Raw genomic sequence first — 23,429 nt, forward strand, 5'->3', positions numbered from 1 at the left:
TCAATTATTTAAATTTTATATTGCATCCGCCAATAGTTCATCGGAAGCCAACGCTAAGAAGAATAATGGTGAATTTTTAGTTTCATTTTTCTTATTTAAAAATATGCACTATTTATAGAAAAGTGTATCGAAATTGTATTAAATGCACCAATACTAATATCAAATCATTTTGATAATCTTCGACATAATTTAATTAAAAAATATATTACTTTTTCTGCAAAAGGTAGAATCCACCACCTTAGCGGCCCTACGACCATTTGTGAGGAGGTAAATCGAGAAAGTGCAGTTGGTCACGACGCAAGAGGGTATTACCTGACTTCGCCAGGATTCGAACCCTTGCCCTCTTCTGCAAGTCTGCTGCGTCGTAACCAACTCACCTATGCCTCGGGGGCTAAAAAATATATTACTTATCAAGAGACATGGTCGATTTTATATTTTTATTGTATCATTTGCATCTAAGACAACAGCATAAAATTAAACTATTTTATTAAAATTTTCTAATAGGAAATAGAAAATTTTCATTAGCAAAGGCCCAACATTTCTTTAGTAATAAGGTGAAATCCCCCACCCCCACACAGTCGGACCCAACGACTTGAGGTAAATCGAAAAGTTATAATTGATCACAATAGAGGAGGATATTATCTCAGCTTTATCGAAATTCGACCTTTGTCCACTTCAGTGAATCTGTTTTATCATAACCAACTCAACTATTAGCAAAGGCCCAACATAAATATTAGCAATGTTGAGAGATCTTTGCACTGCATTGGTTCCGAAGTGGATCCCCTTAAGACTAAGAGAGATCAAATTAAAACCAGATATAATTTTAAAAATATTTTTCTAAAATTTTAGTAATACCAAAATGTCTCTAAGAATTTTGTCTTGTTGTCAAAATATCTCATTTCTAAATGGATAGAGAATAACAAACCCTTCAAATCTCATAAAATGTGTTCATGCATCTGCATCATTTATCAACACATGGTTTATTTTGATTCAAAGGTAATTTCAGCCAAAATGAAAAACTGTCTGTCATCTTTAAGTGCGTACAGTCCAGAATAATATTTGATATTTGAGTTTCGGATATTAATATTTTTCTACAATTATGGTGTCTAATTAAGATTTTATAATACGAGTGCATAGTTTTCATCTTCGAGATGGTAATAGTCATGAGTTAAGTGCATACCCAAGTGCCATGCCGACGAGCACCATGAAGACCACAAAAAAGAATGGAAAGCCTGTCTGATCCTTTGCAGTGTATCTTCTTAGCAGAGCCTGGAAATGCAAGGGAAATAAGCAGAGATTCTTACTTTACAAAGGAAAATGAAATATCTATTTTGCTTGATGAACCAAATTATGAAATGCATATTCCATATATTCCTCAATTAGCAGTTAATTACCACAAGCTCTAATCTAATCTACAATAGTTTTGCAACATTGCAATTCATTAGTTGGTTTGCCTCATCCAACTCAGCATCAAACTTAAATCCCCTTTCAAATCTCAAAACTCTCAAACCCCATAATAACTGGTCTGTCATCATTCAACGTATCTAAATACACCTTATCAGTGTACTAGAATGGAAGTTAGGAATACAATTCAACAAATTTATGACTAAATAGGTGGCATAAAAGGATTCCTGTAAATCAGTATTCCAACTGTTTTTTGAACACTCAAAGTGTTTATTTATGGGTAACCCAGCTTAGAAATTTTCTGAAAGACATATCACAGGAATTGCACAAAATAACAGAAACAGTGCGATTGCAAAATGGTTTGGCAGATATCTGAATCTAGAGAAGGAATGCAGCTCAATTCTTCAATGTTCAGTCAACCTACAGTTTTATCAAGCATTGGCCAATAGTTCAGATTGATTACAGAAAGGCTTATAAGGTTTGCTCCAAGGAAAGCAAATATATTCAGATGGCTCATCATCAATAACAGAATTCTAACAAAGATAAACCTCTAGACTAGAAGGATAATCGTAATTCGTAAATGATAGCCTTTGTGTTTTCTACAAAAGCCAAGAAGAAGAGACTTAGCATTTATTTACAGTATGTGTTTTCTTTAAAAGTCGTTGGTTCTATATTGCAGAGGCCTGCAAAATTCCAATCAAGGAATTGTTCAACGACCTTACAGAGAAGAATGGGAGCTATTGAACCAACAACATCATCTCTACTTTGGCATTGGCTTGGGTGTGGACCACATGGCTGTGAAGGAACACAAGTAATCAACTTCTAGAAGACTCAAGGATGGTTGAACACATGCATTCTAATTTCTATGGGCAAACAAGCTAAAAGGAAGGAAAAAGATGGTGGCTGATAGACAAATTGCCAAAGCTTCTAGAATAACTAAGAGTTATGAGCTGGGGTGGGCTGCCAGATAACTCCATTGATTCTCTTCTTTGCTCAGTTACATTAAGCTAGTAATTTCTCTATTTTATTGAGACAGTTGGGTCTTTGTTTGGTGCTCTAGCTAAGCTACCCAATTAGTTCTCTCATTTTGTCATCTGCTAATACAACAATGTAATAATAAGAATGCATCTCTTTCCAACCTATACTAGCGTAACTACTTAGTAGGAGTCCCTCCTACCTACTGTTTTTTTTTCAAAAAAAAAAGATAAAAATATTTATACCTTCATCTCGCCTCTTACATAAGATTGTCTTAGTAGCAAGAGAAAATTTCACTTATATTTGATAAATTATGTTTTACCACCAACCTTTGCGAGATGGTATAATTTTGTGCCCTGGGATTTAAATTGTTAGTTCAAAGTGACAATCAATAGAACAAAGTTTCACTTCCCCCTATAACCTACCTCCTTTTTTAAACACTTCAAATTAACAAAATGCCTCTAAAGCTTTCAAACTCTTATCATTTATTGTAAATAATAAATGATTTTTCTTCATGAAATAGTGTTGTGGCGGTACATGTAACTTACCTGCCATATTATTTCATTCATAAAATCATCAAGTTTGAAAATCCTAGAGGTGTTTAAAGGGCAGCCTGATGGATGAAGCTCCCATCTCCAAGTCACACACAAACCCTAAAATCCTAGAGGTGTTTATCAATTTTAAAATTTTAGAGAGCATCTATAAAAGAAACTTGAGTTACAAGGGGCAAAGTGATATTTTTTCTATGATTTGTTATCAACATCACCTCAACCCCTAATGGACGTAAGCTCAAGTGGCAAAATGATATGGTTGTGCAAAGGTTGGGAAGTAAAATGTAATTTTTCAGAATTTAAAGGGTGAAATGAAAAGGTTAAAACCAGGGACAACTTAAGATTTTGTCTAATAGCAAAAGACTTGTGTATTTGTTTCAAACAAAAATTAGCTCACAATTTCTCCTTTCAATTTATCTCTCTCTTGGGTAGAAGCATTAGTCTCCTCCCTTAGGCTTGCTATAGTCTTCTCAGCCTGCAATGCAAACAATGCCATATATTAGAATATAAATTATACACAGTGGCCTTAACATATTTTCAATAAAAAAAAAACTGTAATCTTTCTATGTAAGATAATAAAACTTCAATAGATTCAATGTAACAACTCACAGTAAAAACAAAATGGCATATACTACACTAAATTACAACTACAACCTACACTTAGAATGAAATGCAGACTAATATATAATTCCCTTTTAAAAGGAAGTATATATTACATTATTATTGGATAGGATGTATAAAATCGATGGCTGAAAATGACCCAAGCCAAGTTGAGATGTAAATTATGAGGAAGAACTAAAGCTCAAGCTCTCATCACCTATATTTGACCGAGCTTGAGCTAGACATGTTAATTAGTTAATTGAATTCGGGTTTAACCTACATTTGTATATGGAGTTGGCTGTACTTGACCTTGACTCGATCCATAATTTATATCAAAATTATGATACAGGATTATGAAAAGCATACCCATAAATGAACTTATATGTGAACCCACAAATGAGCTTGTGAAAAAATTGGTTTACAAGCATATAAAAGAGTTGTCAATATATGTTGATTTATGGAGCTGATGGATGAAGCTTAAACTTCCTGATTCCTCAACTGCTCTAACTGAACTCATTTAGAGACTAAGCCTAACAATAACATTTAATGCGGACTGTCAAAACATTTAACCTATGTAGCTAACTTCAAGGTGTTCTATAACTGCTTGATTCATTTTCCACCCTAATAAAATTACAAGAAGCACAAGGAGTTTCTATATGTAACTTAAAGGGCACTAATGACTTTGTCTAGATCCTTTTGAATGAATGCAGTTAGTCAGGGTCTACAAAGTTCATGAATTCCACTGTTTAAGAGTGTGCCATGGGATACAGTTGAGATTTGCATGACACAAGAAACGAAATTGCCAAACTTCTTTTTCAAGTGACATTTTCATGAAGTGATTCACACAGCATCCAAAGGGTTCATCGGCATTGTCACTCCAACATTAGTAAGAGGCATACATAAGTTTGTGTATGAGGTGTTGGAACTCTATTCCCTATGCCAACTGGCACAGAAACAGACCCTATTCTTCATCAATAAAACATATGGATGGTGGGGACGAAAGAGTGCATCAAACATTTAATAATGAGTTAAAGCGTGCATTAGATTGAAGGTGCAATGAGGGTGCCTCATTTTTGGGGACAATGTCACATAATGACTAGCGTTAAGCATCTAAGGGGGCAAGGTTTTTCCTCCGGACTTTAGTCACATAGGTAGGAGGAAAGAAGACCTAAAATTTATAAGGTGAAGTTGTGTCTCTTCTCGAGTTGCTAGTCACACACACACACAGTCACACGCACAGTTGCACAAGAAAAAATGATGACAGTAATAAGAGGTAGGATTATCTACCATTCATAGAGTGTGGATGCCTGGTAGGGCACACCTAATCATGTGGCTAGTCATTTTGAATAGATGGACCTTCCCCCATCAAAACAAGGTCAGAGTAGAGATAAGTTGTTGCATAGGCACCTTTGGTGATAGGAAAGGACAACCATGGCATTAGCCCAAACCCATCCAAGATTCCCCACCCCTAATGGCATGTCACCAATTCATCTTTCATTAGAAAAAACGGTAGAAGAATTAGATATATAAATGTGGCATGCTTGCTTAGAGAGAAAAATGAGAAAAAAAAAAGAATAGGAGAGGAAGTAGAAGAGTGGACTTGAAATTTTTTGTTTACTTAAAAGTAAAATTTAGGGAAGAAAGAAATATGGAGAAATAAAAACCATGATTTTTTTTCATAATTCAGTCACCCCATAAGTGGAAACAAAGTGAAAGAAGGGAAAACTGACTTAAAACTGAACTGACCACATTACCTTTTTTATAAGACATGATTAACACCGAGGGTAAAATGATCTTTTCAATAATTTTCATGTTTCTATGTTCTTTATTTTCTTGGCAAATAAATAACAGAGCAATATAACATATTCATTCTCTCTCATCTTCTTTCTTCCTTAGTAAACAAAGAGCAGCAAAAAAAACTCTTAAGTAGAAACAAAGTGAAAGAGGGGTGTGCAATCCGTAACATACCATAAATTGCCATATCTAAGGCATACAACAAGTATAACCAACCAACTAACGAAATAAACTAACCTCATTTAGCTCCAATACAAGACTATCCAACTGCAACTTCAAGTCATCAATATCTTTAGCAACCTAAATAAAAACAACAAGGTTAACGAACTTTAGTTAATTTAATGAGCTTTAGTTGTATGAAAAAAGTAAGCATTGCCAAATCCAAGATAATGCAAATGATATGGATGATTATAACTAAAAGTAAAGAGCAAGCACATGCTCCTGAGTCTTCAAACTAAAAGGTATATGCTCCTGAGTTAAATGTAGAATGGTAAATTATCAATTTAAAAATTCATCTTTAGATGGTACATATTGTAGTAATGTAGTGGATAACATCCAAATATTAAGTTAGCTAGAGTAGATTTTCCCAGAATAAAGGAGCAACATAAACATAAAGAAGACTCCAATATCACTTACATGCAATGGGGTAAAGTTAGCTATTCCAAGTTCTTGATCACTTGCTATACATGTCTCTTTCAAAATCGGCTCTCCCTGATTAGCCTCATTTGTGGCAGCTCCATTGTTTGAAACAGAATTTTCTCTCACCATAAGAACTTCCTTAACTAGCTCACTCTTTGAATCACTCTCGACAGTTACAATAGGGTCAGCTGAATCAAGAGCTTTAAAGGCCAGATCCTGCTTCAAAATCTGGTTGTTTGTTTCTACCTCTGGAGAATGTGGTGGACTGACAAGAACAACTTTCAACTTGTTCTCTTGGATATACCTACCAGTTTCTTTTGAGAACTGATGAGCCAAGTAAGAGCACTATCAACACAGAGCCAACCATACACTACATATTCAAAGGCAAGAGTTCATATTACTGCTGTATACTTACAAAACTTGGAATAATGTCCTCATCCATGCTACCATAAGGAACAACTGTGCTCTGAATCAGGAACTTATCTTTTAACTGCATATCAGGTGGGGTTTCCTTTGATGCTTGCATAGTAACTGAAATGTGGTTGCATAATCATGTAAATAACCAACGTAGAGAGCAATCAAATTGAAATAAACACTAAGAAAAGACTCCCAAATTTGAAATGCCTATCAGCTGATTTTTAAATGATATTTTCTATTGTTAAGAATTATTTAAGATAGTCCCAAGTGTATGTTAACCATTTTGGTTTTCCTGACAATCCAGATATCGCACACAACTTTCCTACTTTTAACATCTAGTCTCATGGTAAGACCTATTACTTGTAGTGGAACACAATCACCATCATATACTTTTAACTAATATTGTTGCTTAAGTGTCTGATATGAATATATGACAAGCTCAACTTGATACATTATGAAAGTGAATGATGCTCCTAAGTGGAATTTATTTCATGAAATATATCTTGGGAACACATTCCAACCAAAACTGAAGTCAGTTTACAAACTACAGTATCTGATAGCAAACCTGATGCAAAACTTGTAATAGAACAACCAGTCACCTATAACCAGCACATATCCATATAATGGTAGAAAATGGGTGGAGCAATGGGATAATGTTGTGTACAATCCTACAAGGCTCATACACCATGCCAAGAACAACTTTCCTGGCACATAAAATTGGGTCATGTTGGGTATAACATGAGTCAAGCACAACCCGCATAGCTAAGATGGCCCATCAATAATAAATTTACATATTAAATTTTTTATCTCTGAAATAATATTTAAAAATATAAAATCTTATCAAATTAGTTCTAAATCATTTTAAAAGTAGCAACAATTTATTATTATAAATATTTCATGTTGTTAATTATCATTTTTTATTTTTTACAATATTTTATTATTAAAATAGTGACTCAGCGGGCCAACATGGAAATGGCATTGCCTCGTCATGCCCAAGTTTGTGTTGGGCTTGAGGTGATCCAGTCCTAACCCATGCCCAACTTGACATGGTTTCAATATGAAAAATCAAGCCCAAGATGTTCCTGGCCCTATGAAACCTCCGCACACACACAAACACACATGCACACATAAGGTGAGAGAGAAAGAGAGAGAGAGATTATGATCAGTGTCTATTTCATATTATTTAGAAAAATAAAGCATGCATCACCTACAACATATGTGACGTGTTGGCTATAAATGAATTCACTATTGAGATGACATATTTATGGGATTTTGGAAACAGCAACAGAAAAAAGCTAGGCCTAAATATGGTTCTAAATAAATACAGTTTACACATTGTCAATTTTTTAGTGAAAAAGAGAAAAAAAAAAGCTGGTTATAAGTAGAGCATGAATAATATAAAAAGTATTTTCATGGTAGAGGATATCTTGTATTGCAGTATCAGAACATATCTTTAACTGGTTTACTATTTGTTTTTCAAAAACTAAGTTGTTTGATTTTGTTTATTGTCAACGTATTTTGTGAGAAGGATCATCTTAAAGTGAAGATCTTATCTGATATTTTATCTCTAGTTTAGCAGTATATTGCATGTTAAAGCTACACAATAGCCCAATAACATGTGAGGCCTTGAGCATGTCTAACTATACATAAGGGAATAAAACAAATTTCCGATTGCTGTAGTAGCACAGCTTTTGAAAGTGCATAATGTATGATAATTACCATGTCTAAATCAGGTACATCACAACATGTAGAATTGCAATCAAAGAGAAGTAAGAAATCAAACCTATGAAATCACATGTTGATCCTGGTAGAATGATTCCTGTATTTGGACGAACACAATATCGCTTAGGAGATGTAGTTTTAACCTAGTAAACATGGTCCTAATTCAATCAGATTTTATAAGAAAAAACTTTAAGTACCATTAAATTGACAAAATTCGGAGACCATGTTCAATGTGGATTGAAATCATTGGGTTATCTTACAGCATTTATCAAGGGAAAGTTAAGCATGTCAAGTATTAACAATTAAATTAACTAAAAATATTAAATGACATAAGAGTTGACGATAGAATAGAACATACAGAGTCAAACAAAAATTGACAGATGGAGACACAATAGAATATTCTACTCTATGATGAGTTTGAGATGAGAGAATAAATTGGTGTAAGATAGAGTTTTAAGCTTATATAGCTAGTAATTATGGCCATTTATATTTACAAACCCGATGCAGTAACAAGCAAGCAATTTTCAGAATATGGTTTTGAGATGACATTGCAGTGGGGTGAAGAACAAATAAACTCTGTTCATGTCTCTAGTCTTAAGAATAAAGAATTCACCTTGAATGCAACAAAATCTTTGGATTTGTTGGCAAGTTGAACAGAACATGTACTCTGCTTTTTCAACTCAACTAAAAGAGCAATGTAATAGGTTAGTACATATGTGCAAGACTAACAATTCAGAATAAGATGCCATCGTGAAAAGCGAAAACAATACAGAATAAGATAATTGAAGAATATAAAAAAAATGTTGTCCTAGTGAACTTGAAATTTCTTGCTAGCTTCATGTCCATTTCCTCAAACAGAAATTCAACTTTTTATCTTTGGTAATAATTTTCATGAAATCTGCATTTTCTGTACAGTTCATGCCTACATACGAGCTTAAGTATATATATTGTCTTTCCTTTTAAAACTAAAGTACTCATTAATATCCTGTGATTTGTCCAGCTTTAAGTATATATATTCATCAAAAATAAGCATTCAATCCATGAAATAACAAAATGGACTTTCATCCTCTGAGGGGCATTGAAGACCAAAATATCATAATGAGACACTTGATAGTGCAGGTAAGATTCCAAAACGTACTACGTTTATTCACAATTCTTAGAATTCTCACTGAAGTCCATCAACATAACAATTGTAGAAAGGTGAACAATTAAAAATGGAGTTTGATTGTCCACCAAAAATACACCAATTTGAACATTGTCCAGAAGAACATCCCAAACAATAAAGGAAGAACCTCCTGTATAATCTAAAGGTCCATGAAGTCGTGTGCATAAACATACTAAAAAAGCAATATTTGCCGATTAACACCTTCCCAAGTTCAACAGATCAAATGGGCCTTCTTTCCACTGTTATATTTGCTAATCGCAATGAACAACTTCGGAGGTTGAAAGCAAACCTGACTGACCTGAGGTTGACTAATATCATAAAGTCATGCACATAAAAATTGAGACAAAAAAAACTATCGAATGTACAGAACCACGCAATAGAAGCTCGGATGGGGCTATCAGATCCTTCTCGAGAATGAAATCAATCGAAACACATGGTTTCTTATAAAAGAAAGAACGATTTTATGAAACAGAATATGATGACGCAATTAAGACTACACCAAAGCAACCACAGATATTACCGTAAGTAAGACATCCTCGTCGCTAACAAACAAGAAACCCATTTTGCTCCGATACTTACTAGTGAACTTGAGTTCCTGAGGATGGATTTCGACAAGCATTTCGCCCGCACCCATCGCCGCCTTCCTCATCCAGAAGCGCACGGATCCAAACAAACGGACGAAATCAAAATAGAAAGCGAAAGCGAGTAGGAAAAATCGCAGGAAACAAAATCTCCGAGGGCCGCAGATTTAGATCTCCGGAAGCCGTCGTGGCTGTAGGAAATAGGTGAGCTCACCCACAAATTCCCCCGAGATCAGTGCACGAGACGGGAACGACGATGAACCCTAAGACGTCGCACTGGAATCGCCTGGAAGAAGGCGGACGCCTCCATTTATTGTCGATTTACTATCGAAGACGGCAGCAGGCAGCGGCGAGGAGTAAATTTGAAAGGGGCTTGAAATCAGGACTCATATACGATGACGCGGCAGCTCCCGATTCGCAGAATATTCTTCCTCCCGGTCGGACCCGCGATAAGGACACGTGTGTCTTCCTTACAGGTGCGATTCGTTTCCTCGTGCCGTGAATTATACGTCTCGTTCTTTCGTATTGAATTTCGTTTGATATTCTCACACCGATTTTTTCTCCTGCTTGGAGTGTTTCTTCGCAGAAGCGGCGTGAATCTATCTCGGTAAAGCCGAAACAAAAGGCGTGAGAATATGAAACTGCATTGAGAGTTTATGACGTAATATTTTATAGTAAAAATGACCCACCCGATCGATCTACAATTAATTATGACAAAAAAAATATTGTCTCAACTTCATCACAAATTTAAACCTCTGATATAATATTTTATCACTTTATAGTTGAGTTGCATTATGACATAAAAAATTAAATTATTTCACTCTAAGTTAATTAACCATGTTGAGTTTATTCCATTATGATTGAGAGGACAAATTTTTAAAAAATGAAAATATAATATTTTAGGAGATAAATTAATGTGTATAACTTTAAAAGAGTAGTAGGAGTTTATCCATATCGCGATCAGTCCTATTTCAGACGGAGCTCAAGTCAAGTCAACCTTACTTGTGATGAACTCAAGTTCAATCGGACTAGTTATTCCAATTTCAACTCTATCAGACTTAGCACTCGATCAACACACTTGAGTCAAGTCATCCAACTCATAACCAAACTTAGGATTGAGTAAGTCGACTCAGTTGATCTCAAATTGTTGATCTCATAATTGCCAACTCAATAGGAGCTAAGCTAACGCACATCCAACCTAGTCAAGCCATGGATACTTGAAAAAGTCAACCAATCCCTCGATCTCAACTGGATCAATAAACAAAAAAAAACATTTTAAAAAAAAATATTTAATCATATTTCTCATCTTACAATAATTTTAATTTAACGTCTAAAACTATTCTATATGTAAGCAACTTTAAAGTACTATAACATAAATCAATTTTAATCAAAATTATTTTATCTCATAACTAAAACTATTTCAATTATATAAATTTTAATTAAAACTATTTTAGATTATATTATTTGTATTAAAACTATTTGAAGATTAAGTTGGATCTATTTTAAAATTATTTATGATAGTTTTTGACCAAATTATGTTATAATAATATTAAAACTATAATAGTTTTTGACCAAAATTAATGTAATAATTATTTGACTATTTTTAATTAAGTCGGATTAATTTTAATATAACATTAAAATAATAGTTTTTTAGATAATAAAATAAAAAACATTATTTTAATTATAACGAAATAAGGCGGACCTTTTAAATTTGGGCCGCACGAGCTGCCCAGCCCGCAGCCTGCTGCCCGCTGCCCGCTGCCCGCCTATTTGCCGCCAATATGTTGGTGGGTTTGGGGAGGTTACGAATATGCTTTCCAACTTCGCCGAACTGCAGCCATGGCGGGAGAAGGGAGCTCTTCGCCTTCCCCAGTTTTCATCGGTAACCCTAACATCTTCTAGATCATTCTATTTTTGCTCAAAACCCTAATCATTGTCGTTGCATTCTTAACTTTTGTTGATCGGATCTCTCATTCGCTCCTTGTTTAATCCGTCTGCTTCCTTCGTTTTCCGAATTACTGTCTCAGGAAATTGTAAAGTTGTGATCGAAGGAAGCGGCATCTCTTGTGAGTCGAGCGAGAAAGGCCTCGTCATTTCCGTGTCTAATGATAAAAAAATCAACATTACAGGTACATGTTTTTCTTCTTTTCGGCTGTTGATCACTTTGCGCACTTTCTTCTTTATGTTAGTACTGTTTAATGATTCGTGTCTTCGGCCTTTTTCAGTCGATGAACCAAAGGTTTACTCGAGAAGGAAATCCTTCAGTCATCAAAAACCAGATCTCAAGTATCAAATTGATGGTACGTTAGGGCATCTATATTGTTTTTTTCGTAACATTGTTTCAGCAGCATCTTAGCATTTTCAATTGTCACACACTTAATAGTAACTTTTTTTAAGGTTTTGTTTGGTTGTGTGAAACTACAATGCCAAAGGAAGCTTCTTTGTACACGCTTGATAGTATCATTTATTCAGAAAAAAATGTTCATGGAAATCACCCTTAAACTTTCTCTGTCTTTCCACTGGTAATAGTCATGGGCTCATGGCTCCGTTTATTGATTCAATATAGAATTTTTATACCAAAACAGAGCCGAAATATTTAAATTTTTTCAATCAAAAAACAATAAGCTTTCAAACTAAATAAAACCAACCCTTCTGGTTCAGTTTAACCCAAAGTGATTTTTAAAATACTTTTTAATACTAAAAAACTATCAAAATTGCATTTTCTTCTTTATAAAAATCTATGTGTAGATGTACACACATATCTTTATTTGGTTTAGTTCAATTTTATTAGTTTACCATTCATAAACTAAAATCAAAGTTAAACCAACATGTTTTTAATTTTTCAAACCAATACATTTCTTTTAGGTTTGTTTTGGTCTGATCTATTTGTTTTTTCTTCTTTTGGTATTCGATTTTGAATATCCAATGTTTCTATGCCTCCCCTCTTCAAAAATTCTAAAATTGAGTTCCACTGTTTTGATTGTAGCTGAGATGGGATTCCCTACAAAAGATCATTCTTTCTTGCTGTTGAATCCTAAAGATGTGGATAGCCAAAATAAAACTTTTCTCCAGGTATTCATGGTATACTTATGATTTTCTTTTAAAGACGCGAGAAAGTCTGCTTCATTTCAGTCCATCTTAGTTTATACCCCATGCCTATATTTTATTATCTTTTATAGTTTGAATATTATTTTATGACCGGTTTTTTCTCACCATGCAATTCAAATTCACTATGTCAAGTTATTTTACTTGCAGGATGTTCTAAAGCTTTACACAGAAGAACTTCCTTCCATGAATTATGCTGCAAACACTGGGAAAAAATCTCACTTTCTTGAGAAATGTATATTGAGTGGGTGAGGCAGTTGTTTTACTAGCTATATCTGGTCTCGTGGAGAGTGAACATCCATCTGTGATCCTGATTTGAGCTATAACTGATGCACTTTTAGTTATTGTGACAATCATCATGACGTTTTCATTTTTATGCAGAAAATATCAAACCTTGATTCTAAGATCAGAGAATGCCAATGGCCCCGGAGAGGTAAGTTATGCCAGAATTACATGTCATGGTTTTATTTAGGTACCGTGTATGAGTCATCTGTAGCTGCACTGAAAACTCCTTTATGAAATTTGCAAATTGCCTAAAGAATTCAATAAATGCTGTCTAGACAAATCATTAGTAAAGTAGTAATCAGTGGAAGTTAGTTATTTCTCAATTCTGATGGATCATGTCAGAAAATTTGTAAATGTGATTTTTCTCAATTCTCATTGGTCATGTCAAGAGTGATCATCACTAAAACTCGTTCTCCAATTTAGTGATCAAGTCTTGTAATGCACTCTCATAATAATCCAGCATCATAGGTTACTTTGTCATGATGTTAGTTGACATTTAACTAGATCAGTTAATTGCTGCTTGAATATACCACTTGCCTCTTAGACTAGTAACAAAAGGATAATGTTAACTGGAAAATCTAGTCAAAACTTTAGACTTGTATCAAATATAGCCTAACATTTTAAAATAATTAATCTAGCACAAACTTTGAATATGACAGCAAACCTGACTGTACCAATCATATAGGATTCCAACAAATTGTACTGATAATTTTGGATAGACTTATATGGATATAACAAAATACTCATGCTGAAATAGTGTCGAGTAAAACCACAATACTTTGGTTGCTCTACTTGCTGTTGAATCAGGGTCCAATTTTCCAGGTTTCTCATCCCAAATTGATTTAATTTTGCCTTCCAGATCAAATTTAATCTGTTATATTGAAACTTGGTACCAAAGCACCAAGCCTCCTGATTGCTATTTAGTCTATGGATGTAACAACGGGAAAATAATAAAACATTGTCACACTAGAGAAAAATTATTGTAATTGTTTAAAAAAACCAACCTATGGCTGATCTTTGCGATCACTCTAATTGGTGTGGTGCCTTTCCATATCCTAGTGGCGCACTGAATATTTGATTCATTTTCTAACGGTTCTTACACATTGTCAATAATGGTGTGCCCAACTATGAGTATTAGGATAAATGAAGAGTTCAAATATAATGCACTTCAGAAAATTTGGCATGATGAGTCATCCAATCTCCTCTTGCCCCTTTAATTTCATTGTAAACATTTTTTTTTGCCAAACTTGATTTTCCAATGATGGATATTCCATGCAGATATTTATTATTTGAAGCATGGCATGTTATAGGGAATAAGCAAGATCCCTCCGTTGAATTCTTACGTCTGCAACTGTTGCATTTCTAATCCCACCGATACACTTTTTTTTAATGGACGGACTAGAAAGTTACAAAAATGGAATTTTCTGCATTTGATTTACTTTTTGTGCTTTAGTCTATAGGTTTCTTCATTTGGGTTTCTGCAATATTCATGTCAGTCATCTTCCCTGTGTCATTCAGGTTGTAGCTGCGGCTTCGTATCAAATAATTCCCAGTGACACTCAATACGCTGAAATACCTCTTGCTGCTGTCCGTTCAAAGAACCAAAACATGGTAAGCGAAAAAAAATTCATCTCTATCTTCACCTTTCCTCCTGCCTATTCATCATTTATCTTTGAAAGGCGATGTGTCGCAATGTTTAAGACACTAAGCCCACAAGGAGCTTGTGCAATTGCCAAATACTTTCACAGTCCTGGGAGTGTCTAGATATTCCAAGGGCGAAGTTAATGACGTACACAGGTCACATCTATAGCATGGCATGTCATACCACTAAAGCAGAGTAATGTGAAAGATGTTAAATAAAAAAGGCATATGGACTTGTTAGAAGTTCATGGACTGAAGTCACTAAATCTACAAAATTTCTTGCTCACCTCTTGTTGTCCTGATTGTACATTGTATCATCTATAGTTATATAGCATGATATATGGCAGATTCAAGTGCAAATTCCTGCATTTCTTTTGTTAATTCTTTGCGTGAGGACTTATTGAAGAATTTATTAAGATTCACGAATGCCATCATGATGTTATTTTTTCAGGGTATTGGTAGAGCCTTGTTCACGGAATTGAGAGAAAGACTTCAAAACGTGGGTATTCTACAATTATTTTGCTGGGCAGATAAGACATCAGAAGGTTTTTGGCTGAAGCAGGTACTTTTGGTGCAGAACTGATCATCTCTTTGCTTTTTGAAGTGGTAATATATGCATATATATAGCTTGTGTACCTATAGAATGGTACAAATGGTCTATATTAAAGGAATTGCCAAAATTATCACAACTTTAAAGATGTGTTTCCTTCTAAACAAAATATCATCAGTCAAATCATACTTTCTGAAAAAGGTGTGCAATTTCATACTGTATGGGACTGTGCCTGTCCGAACACAAGACCAAAAGGTGGACCATCCTCTTTGAGCTGTACCCACTGAACAATGGTTTTAATATCATCACGGACTATGGGTACTTTCAGGTACAGTATGGTGAGCATTAGAAATATTTTTTTTATTTGTATGGTTTTACTGTATGCACAGTACATAAGATGCACCGGTTCAACAAATCACTGAGATCGCATTGGACCATATTTCAAACATTGCTTGGGGAAAATCTTAAAAGACGTTTTTTTTTGAAACGTTTATGAAAATTACTGTATAATTAACTGTTTTATCCGGAAACATAGATGAAAATCACCTGCATCTATATTTTCATCGTACTGCTTCATTTGTTTTATTTGGTGTTCCAGATCCACAATTATTCACACCAATGTCTCAAAAGGTCCTTTTGCTCTTAAGAGAAGTAGAAAAAAAAATTCTTTTGAAATTTCTGTTTACCATTACAGGATCAGATGAAAAGCTCATTTGATCAGTGCACTTGATTTTTTATGTCTAAACTGTCTTTTCTCTGTCCCCTTTATATTTTCCATTTCAGATCCACAAAAATTTGACAGCCATGTGCAGTTTTTGGCGCATAGAATCTACTCTTATGAACCGTGGTTTTCTAGTATGTCAATTTACCATTCGATATTGCAACACAGGATTTCATACCAGTGGGAGAGGTGGACGGGAAAGGCAAAGCTGGTAGACTACCAGTCAAAGCTAATATTAGGAAGGCATTATCTTTTCCTGGTGGTTCGACGCTGATGGTTGCTCAACTTAAGAAGGTTACAACATCTAAGTTCAGTTTACCATGTAATGCTTCTTTTCAAACTCAGATTTCAGGAACTTTAACTGATTTATTTGATAATAAATCTGAGTGAAAAATGATTTTCTTTATGGTTTCTTGCATATTGCAGTATTTAGGCAAACAAAATAGAAGTTGACTTTGGTTGTAATATGCTCCATATGTTTAAAAATAAATGTAGCACGTGTTGGGCAGAGACAAAAGTAAAATAAGCCGTGAGTCCCATCCATGTGGACGGGCAAGATCCATGTAGTTGATCACCAAAATGTTGAAATCCACGAATTATTGTTGTTTTGTTAAATGTTCAATGAAATATAATAATGTTTTCGGCTTCACTAACTTATTGTACTTGCTAGCAAAGATAACTTCCTTGTCCAGTATCATTCACAATATTCTCATGTCAGCTCAGTAGGCAGCCTACACAACAAATTTGTATTATTTACATGAAGCTGGGGGCAAATTTAATCTCAAATTATGCTTGCTGGACACTGCTATTGTCTATCCTTTTTTCCCTTTAGGCAAATAATTTTATATTTAACATTGTTTCTGTTCACGCCTTGCAATTTTTTCTAATTAATTCTTGCACATTATGATGTCATCCATTGCAATGCTGAGATTACTGCTTTAGTGAATTTTTTGTAACTTTATAATATGCTGGCATAGATATTACTTTCTACTCCTGTTCCTTCCTAAGGCTCTTGGCTTTTCTGTGCCGTATTTGATTTTTTCAGATAGTATAGGACGCAAGAGCGGTGAAATTGAATTATTAACAGATGCTGATGATGAAGATGATACTTCTGAGCAGAGACTAAAACGACCACTATGGGAGGCTTCACTTTCTTCACTTAAGTTGAAGAGAATCAGGGGGGCACATCTTATCAGTTGTCCTGTGAAGTCGAATCAGGATTTTCCTTGTGACAATTGCTTTGTTGGTTTTTCTGGATGCAATGATATGGCAGGGGTTCTGCCAGATCATTCTAGTAGTGCTAGTCATTTGGGAACTCATGGTGCAGGGAATCTTTCAAGTGATACTTGTGAAAAGATGGTGGTAAAGCAAAGTTGCCCCAGGGTAATTTTCATGGACATTGCTAATGATGCCAAAAAGATCCTGCTTACAAAGGTAATAAATAACCAATAGCCAAACTGTCTTATGGATATTTGTAATGTGTGTATCTTCTTAGTTGATACATATACTGAATAGCAATATTTGCTAGACTTTTTTTTTTAGGAAATGGTAATGGATGTCTAAAAGAGGAAATATGTATGTGAAATATTTATAGAGTAGATATTTAAAGAAGGAAAAAAAATCCTAGAAAATAAAGACCAGGAAATGTGTGGACATTTCCAATAGATATATGATGTCAGGAGTTTCATCAGTTTGCAGTAGCTCCATTGAATCTGATCTAATTGATGTGAGCAGACGTGGAGAATTGATCGAATTTTGAATTGCATCCGTTTCTTCTTGTCACAATGATCTTCTTGTCACAAGTAGAGCTAGTTTTACGCTGTACAATCACATTCACCATAGAAATGGGACCTCATGACTCTTGGAATGGTGGAAGCCATCCAACTCAGTGAAATGATAGCTGAACTTGTCTTATTTGTGTGTTGATTAGTTAAACATCTACGTGTTGCTATTGGTATCAGATACTGCTGAAAAAACTTGCCTCAATTATGTGAAAATTGAAATGTAAATGCTAATATAGAACTGTGTTATTATAGTCACTGTTGAGAATTGGCTGCATGATCAATTGGTATCCTTTGAGAAGGTTGCAACTCTCCAATTTCACCACCCTATCTCTTTTCATTAAGTGTCTGAAACATATTAGACTTTTATGGCATGAACAAACTGTGACAATTTCTATCGAATACTTGTGTATCAAACCTGCAACATGCAGTTTTTTCTGTGTTGTGAAACCTGTTTTTATGTAGCTTATTCTGAATTCAGATCGTCGAGGAACTTGGAGGCTCTGTCACCTGTGATGGAAGTGACAGCACACATATCATAACTGGAAAAGTAAGGAGGACATTGAACTTTTCCTTAGCCTTGTGTTCTGGGTAAGTTTCTTATTCACAATGCTCCATAATGAACATAGACATCATGTGATCTGAATAACGAGGCCACATGAAGCTTTCAAGTTATGGACTACTTGTAACTCCATAATCAAAAAGTTTGGAAGTTTGTCAGGCTTAGACTAGGCCCAGAGTGTTTTTTTAGGGTTTCTCTTAGCATCGCTTCTTAAGTCTCAACACTCATAATTAACAAGCAAAATGACATGTTTTTTCCTTTGTCATGCAACATAAGGCACAATAAATTAGTGCTGGCAATTATTTGATGCTTTCTGTAGCTACTTCCTTTTTCATGTCTCTTCTTACGATTGGTCTACTTGTGAATTTCGCATCAGAGCATGGATAGTTTCTCCAAACTGGCTGAAGTCGAGCTTCAAAGAAGGCAGGTTTGCTGGTGAGTTGTTTTTCTAAAGTTTTAAAGTCAAACCTCCATAGAAACCATATTATCAAAATTACTTTCCCTTTTTCCTTGGACAGAGGAGTCACAATTCATTCTAGAAGACGAAGATTATTTGTTGAAGTACAAGACTAAACTGAGAGACGCTGTCGAAAGAGCAAGGAGAAATCCTCACTCGCTGCTTAGAGGATACCATGTCTGCCTAGCCAAGCATATCCAGCCCTCTGCTGCCACCCTCTCAGCCATTATTCAGTCAGCCGGTGGCACTGTATGTTCTTAATATCATCTTTTCTTTCCAATTCATTTACTATCAGTTTGCTTGCAGCTCCAGATACAAAATTTTCCAATGTTAGTGCACACTTGAACAATGAATGCAACGTGCAGGTGATAAAGAGCTTAGGCAGCGTTCTGGAGCCCTCGAAGACGATCTTCTTGGCGTGCGAGGAGGACATGTCAGAGGCCATGGCAGCTGCGAAGAAATGCGTTTGGACATTCAGTAGCGAGTGGCTCATGAACTGTGTCATGAAGCAGGAGCTCGATCTGGAGGCGCCTCAGTTCGCCGAGTCCCTTTAAGGCTTCGCAGGAAAAGCACCAGCAAGCTTGAGGTGCCTGTGCTCTGCTCTGTTTGTTTTGGGTCTCTGAAATGGAACACACTGTTAATTCTTTTGATGGAATTTGTTTTATTCGATAGAAGTTATTTTTCAGAAAGTAAGAAATAGTTTTTTTTCCTTCTAAAAAATGCATTTAAGTTTTTAAATTGTTCATTTATGCATTTGTTTCTTAAAATAGAGGATTGCTATGTTGCGTGCGAGGATTTACGCGACTTGTGCGCGACACCCCCGACCTCTAGTCATTGTCGTTGCCATGCCGTTCGGCCATCGGAGACCGCCGCCCCGGGCACGATCGATGGCCCATTCACCGGTGCATCGTCTGGCGTCGGATTTCGATCGATAGTTGTTGGAATTCGGTTGGAAAATTGTCGAATCCAGCACGCGGCCACTGGGGGCCAAATCGTGGCCGTGTGTCTTGGACCGCGATTTGGTCGGAAATCGGTCGCGATTTGGCTCCCAATGGCCACGTTCTAGATTCGGCGGTTTCCGACCGAATTCGATCGGAGTGCCACTATCCAGTCGGAATCTAGCGCCGGATGGTGCGCCGGCGAGTGGGCCGTCGGTGGCCGAACGGCGCGGCGAGGGAGGCCGGAAGCGGCGAGGGTCGGGGGCGGAGTACATTCCCAATTTTAGACGGTCAAATGGGCGTTGCGATCGCATGATGGAGCGGTGATCCCTCCATCATAGCAAAATTGTCTTTAAAATATTCATTATTTTTAGTTCGATTGTGATTTCGTTGTCGAGTGGCCGTTTGATTAGATCGGCCGTAATTTTGTGACCGTCGATCGGATAGAGCCTTAATTTGGATATTTAAATGCGTGGTTTAAGTAAATTGCCATAGAATATTCCAGCGCCGTTGGAGAAGGCGAACCCCAACGGTCAAAAAGCCGTGGCATCCTCGCTCTATAAATCATCCTCCTCGGTGTCTTACTGGCTCTCGCACTCGTCGTCGTTGGAAGAGAGAGAGAGAGGGAAAGAAGAAGAAGATCGGAAAGGGAAAGGGAAGGAGCGGCGAGATGACGAGGGAGAACCAGGACGTCCGAGATAACATTCCGACCACCACGGCCGCTGCCTCCGCCGGCGCTCCTTCCGCTGCCAAGCAGCCGGCCCCCGTCACAAAAAGTCCCGACGGTCAATCCGTCCTCAAGAGGTATTCTTCTTCTTAATCTCTTTAATCCGTTTTCTCGTTCCTTATCTTTGATCCTGAAGGATTATGATTAGGATTTCTCGTCGACTTATTGGAGTTTTTAGCTGCTAACCTTGTCTCTCTGGAATAGGAGCAATCGTGAGATCCGAAGTTGGTTGGTAGGTCTTTCGTTTCGTGATTCCTGGGGTTTATTATTAGTGTTTTCGCTGCTGATCTCGTTTTCCTGGAACCAGCAGCCGAAGCTATAGTGGCCTATGAGTTTTTAGAAGGGCCGGCCTAATAATAGGCCACTATGCCCATTTTTTTAAAATTAATCATTTTATATATATATATATATTTTAAGTAAATAAAAATTATTAAAATATTTTTATTAAGATTTTGCCCCAAATAAAAAAGATTTAAAACGCCATATTATCACTTAGTTTACTTTTGTCCGAGATTTGAATTGACCTTCGGTCATTGGATTTCCAAATAAAAAAAATATTTTGAAATGATTCCAATATACCAAACCGTTATTTTTTAATTTAAAACTTTAATTCGACCTTCGCTCGCACCTTCGCCTTATTCGCTAGTTCACCGTTCGCCAGTTCACCTTCGCCCTTCGCTAGTTCGCCTTCCCCCTTCGCTCGCGCCTTCACCAGTTCGCCTTAATCGCCCTTCGCATAGTTCGCCCTTCGCCACCAAACCCTAAAACACCACCAAATCCAGAAACCCTTTTTTTTACTTCGCCAGTTCCGGCAGCTCACCGTCGACCGTTCGTTGTTCGTCCTTCACCACCAAATCCTTCCCTTCGCCTTCGCCGGTTCTGGTGGTTCACCGTCGACCGTTCGTTCAGTCTTTCGCCACCAAATCCTTCCCTTCGCAGTTGCCCTTCGCCAGACCTCGTCGGCTTAATCGCGGTTGAAGAAAAAGGCCGAAAATTTAATTTTATATAAAAAAATATTTTTAAAATTAAATCTATTCCTTTTTACTACGCATAAAATTAAATTTTATTATTATTTAATTTTAAAATATTTTAAAAATAACAATTATTGGAGCCGAAGCTGTGGATTAGGAACGATCTAGGGTTTTCATCTGCTTGTATGAGTTTTTAGCAGCTAATCTTGAACAAATGTGAGATTCGCAGTTGTTTTTTTAGGTTTTAACCATGAGGGGCCAAGCTGTTTTTAGGTCTTCACTTCGATTTTTTTTCATGGATTCAGTGAAATTTTCTTCCCCATTGTCTTCTTGAGATCCGAAGCTGTTTTGGAGATCAAATGGTTTAATCACGCTCGCTTATCTATTAAGCTTCCATGGAGTCTATTTCTCTGTTGCAAACCAAAATCTATCAATCTGCCCCATTTATCTATTTATTTGTTACAATGCATACTCACTTTTGCTTCAATCTTGATTCAAACAGGTTGCAGTCTGAACTGATGGCATTAATGGTGAGCAAGGAGACTGACTCCATAGTTAAAATTACTGTAGCTTGAGAATAAATTAACTAAATGAAATCTTTTTAGATGTGTGGAGATCCTTGTATATCGGCCTTCCCTGAGGGAGACAACATCTTTTGCTGGAAAGGAACCATCAATGGCAGCAAGGACACAGTTTATGAGGGCACAGTCTACAAGCTCTCTCTTGTCTTCCCCACTGACTACCCATTCAAGCCTCCCAAGGTGAAGTTTGACACTGTGTGCTTCCATCCAAATGTGGATCTCTCTGGCAACATCTGCTTGGATATTCTTCAGGTATGAAAGACAAGAAATGTCCACCTTCCTCATTCTTGCACACATCTATCTTGTCATTACACTCCGAAGCAAGACCATGTTATTATTAGTAATGTACAGATCAATACATCATCATCAATAAGTTGGTATTGGCTATATAAATTTTATTCCTATTCCATACATAAATCTTGTTAGGGTTTGAACAATTCATCATCAGCATTTTCATATAAGGGGTATTTTATTAGTGTCAAAATTACATTTTTACTAACCATCATCACCAAGTTGTGTAAATCTCAACTATTTAAGGCCACTGCTATCATTAATAATATTCAGATCAATTCTTCCACCGTTAAGCTATGTTTGTCTTAATTACTTGTCAATCTTATTCCTCCATTTAGCTCTTTGCAATTAAATCATTTGTAGTACAATGGAAAGAGCCTAACTTTCGACTCTTATGCTATCAGGATAAATGGTCATCTGCATATGATGTCAGAACCATATTGCTTTCGATCCAAAGTCTTTTGGGTGGTAAGTTTAAAGGAAATTTTGCCTCAATTCGACTATTAAGGGCATTTTCAGGCTTAAAATTTATTGGGTTGTTTGATGATCATTGTAGAGCCAAACAATGACTCCCCTCTCAACAACCAAGCAGCAGCTCTTTGGTCCAACCAACAAGGTGAGTGCATGTATAGAAGAATGATATGCTGCACATCTTTATTTAACCTAAATACCTCTACTAAACTTTAAACACTGTATTCTAAATTCTAAAAAGAATTAACAAATTATATTAAATATTCTAAATCATAATTGTGCGTTTTCTGATATTTTTATCCTTGTAATGAAACAGAGTTCAGGAAAATGGTGGAGAAACTGTACAAACCAATATAGTTTGTGAAGGGAACATGGGAATGAAGATTCATTTGATTTCTATCTAAGCTTAAGTTGTTGTTTTATGGATATTGCATTGGATTTCAATTTACAATTTATACAGATTGGTTTGATTGCGATAACAAAGAGTCCAGACAGAGAAA

At 36.0% G+C, this 23,429-nt stretch overlaps 3 protein-coding genes across 4 annotated transcripts; 2 read left to right on the top strand and 1 right to left on the bottom strand.

Moving 5' to 3' along the window:
- Positions 1–1,009: 1,009 nt before the first annotated feature.
- On the bottom strand, positions 1,010–10,162 carry LOC141845258 (vesicle-associated protein 1-3-like). 2 transcript variants are annotated; one of them, XM_074733323.1, is made up of 8 exons: positions 9,847–10,162; positions 8,716–8,786; positions 8,164–8,199; positions 6,379–6,494; positions 5,961–6,287; positions 5,562–5,624; positions 3,328–3,405; positions 1,010–1,269 (listed from the first exon to the last, which is right to left on the bottom strand). In XM_074733323.1, the coding sequence occupies exons 2-8, from the start codon at positions 8,762–8,764 to the stop codon at positions 1,162–1,164; spliced, it is 777 nt and encodes a 258-aa protein (XP_074589424.1). In that variant the 5' UTR covers positions 8,765–8,786; positions 9,847–10,162; the 3' UTR covers positions 1,010–1,161. The 2 variants fall into 2 exon arrangements, with proteins under 2 accessions (XP_074589424.1, XP_074589423.1); XM_074733322.1 differs by having other exon boundaries at positions 8,164–8,245.
- A 1,525-nt stretch (positions 10,163–11,687) lies between these two features.
- On the top strand, positions 11,688–19,504 carry LOC141844663 (uncharacterized). Its single transcript, XM_074732667.1, has 14 exons — positions 11,688–11,730; positions 11,876–11,977; positions 12,074–12,148; positions 12,835–12,920; positions 13,104–13,201; positions 13,335–13,386; positions 14,757–14,849; positions 15,331–15,441; positions 16,319–16,472; positions 17,196–17,584; positions 18,413–18,522; positions 18,870–18,928; positions 19,012–19,199; positions 19,316–19,504. Exons 1-14 carry the CDS (start codon positions 11,688–11,690, stop codon positions 19,502–19,504), a joined length of 1,749 nt encoding a protein of 582 aa, XP_074588768.1.
- A 991-nt stretch (positions 19,505–20,495) lies between these two features.
- On the top strand, positions 20,496–23,426 carry LOC141845671 (ubiquitin-conjugating enzyme E2 19-like). The gene is made up of 6 exons (XM_074733725.1): positions 20,496–20,692; positions 22,089–22,116; positions 22,192–22,419; positions 22,863–22,926; positions 23,015–23,074; positions 23,246–23,426. Exons 1-6 carry the CDS (start codon positions 20,559–20,561, stop codon positions 23,284–23,286), a joined length of 555 nt encoding a protein of 184 aa, XP_074589826.1. The 5' UTR covers positions 20,496–20,558; the 3' UTR covers positions 23,287–23,426.
- Positions 23,427–23,429: the final 3 nt, after the last annotated feature.

Source organism: Curcuma longa, chromosome 14 (assembly GCF_044706935.1).
Source record: "Curcuma longa cultivar G26 ecotype Majalengka, Jawa Barat chromosome 14, ITB_CL_G26_1.1, whole genome shotgun sequence".
NCBI classification, from domain to species: domain Eukaryota; kingdom Viridiplantae; phylum Streptophyta; class Magnoliopsida; order Zingiberales; family Zingiberaceae; genus Curcuma; species Curcuma longa.

Coding starts and splice junctions, on each gene's coding strand:
- LOC141845258 (XM_074733322.1), bottom strand. CDS start 9,916: ATGAGGAAGGCGGCGATGGGTGCGGGCGAAATGCTTGTCGAAATCCAT. Junction 6,495..8,163: donor ATCAACATGTGATTTCATAG/GTTTGATTTCTT, acceptor ACCACATTTCAG/TTACTATGCAAGCATCAAAG. Junction 5,625..5,960: donor CTAACTTTACCCCATTGCAT/GTAAGTGATATT, acceptor GTTTTTATTTAG/GTTGCTAAAGATATTGATGA.
- LOC141844663 (XM_074732667.1), top strand. CDS start 11,688: ATGGCGGGAGAAGGGAGCTCTTCGCCTTCCCCAGTTTTCATCG. Junction 11,731..11,875: donor GCCTTCCCCAGTTTTCATCG/GTAACCCTAACA, acceptor TTACTGTCTCAG/GAAATTGTAAAGTTGTGATC. Junction 13,202..13,334: donor GAGAAATGTATATTGAGTGG/GTGAGGCAGTTG, acceptor ATTTTTATGCAG/AAAATATCAAACCTTGATTC.
- LOC141845671 (XM_074733725.1), top strand. CDS start 20,559: ATGACGAGGGAGAACCAGGACGTCCGAGATAACATTCCGACCACCACG. Junction 20,693..22,088: donor GGTCAATCCGTCCTCAAGAG/GTATTCTTCTTC, acceptor TGATTCAAACAG/GTTGCAGTCTGAACTGATGG. Junction 22,927..23,014: donor GATCCAAAGTCTTTTGGGTG/GTAAGTTTAAAG, acceptor TGATCATTGTAG/AGCCAAACAATGACTCCCCT.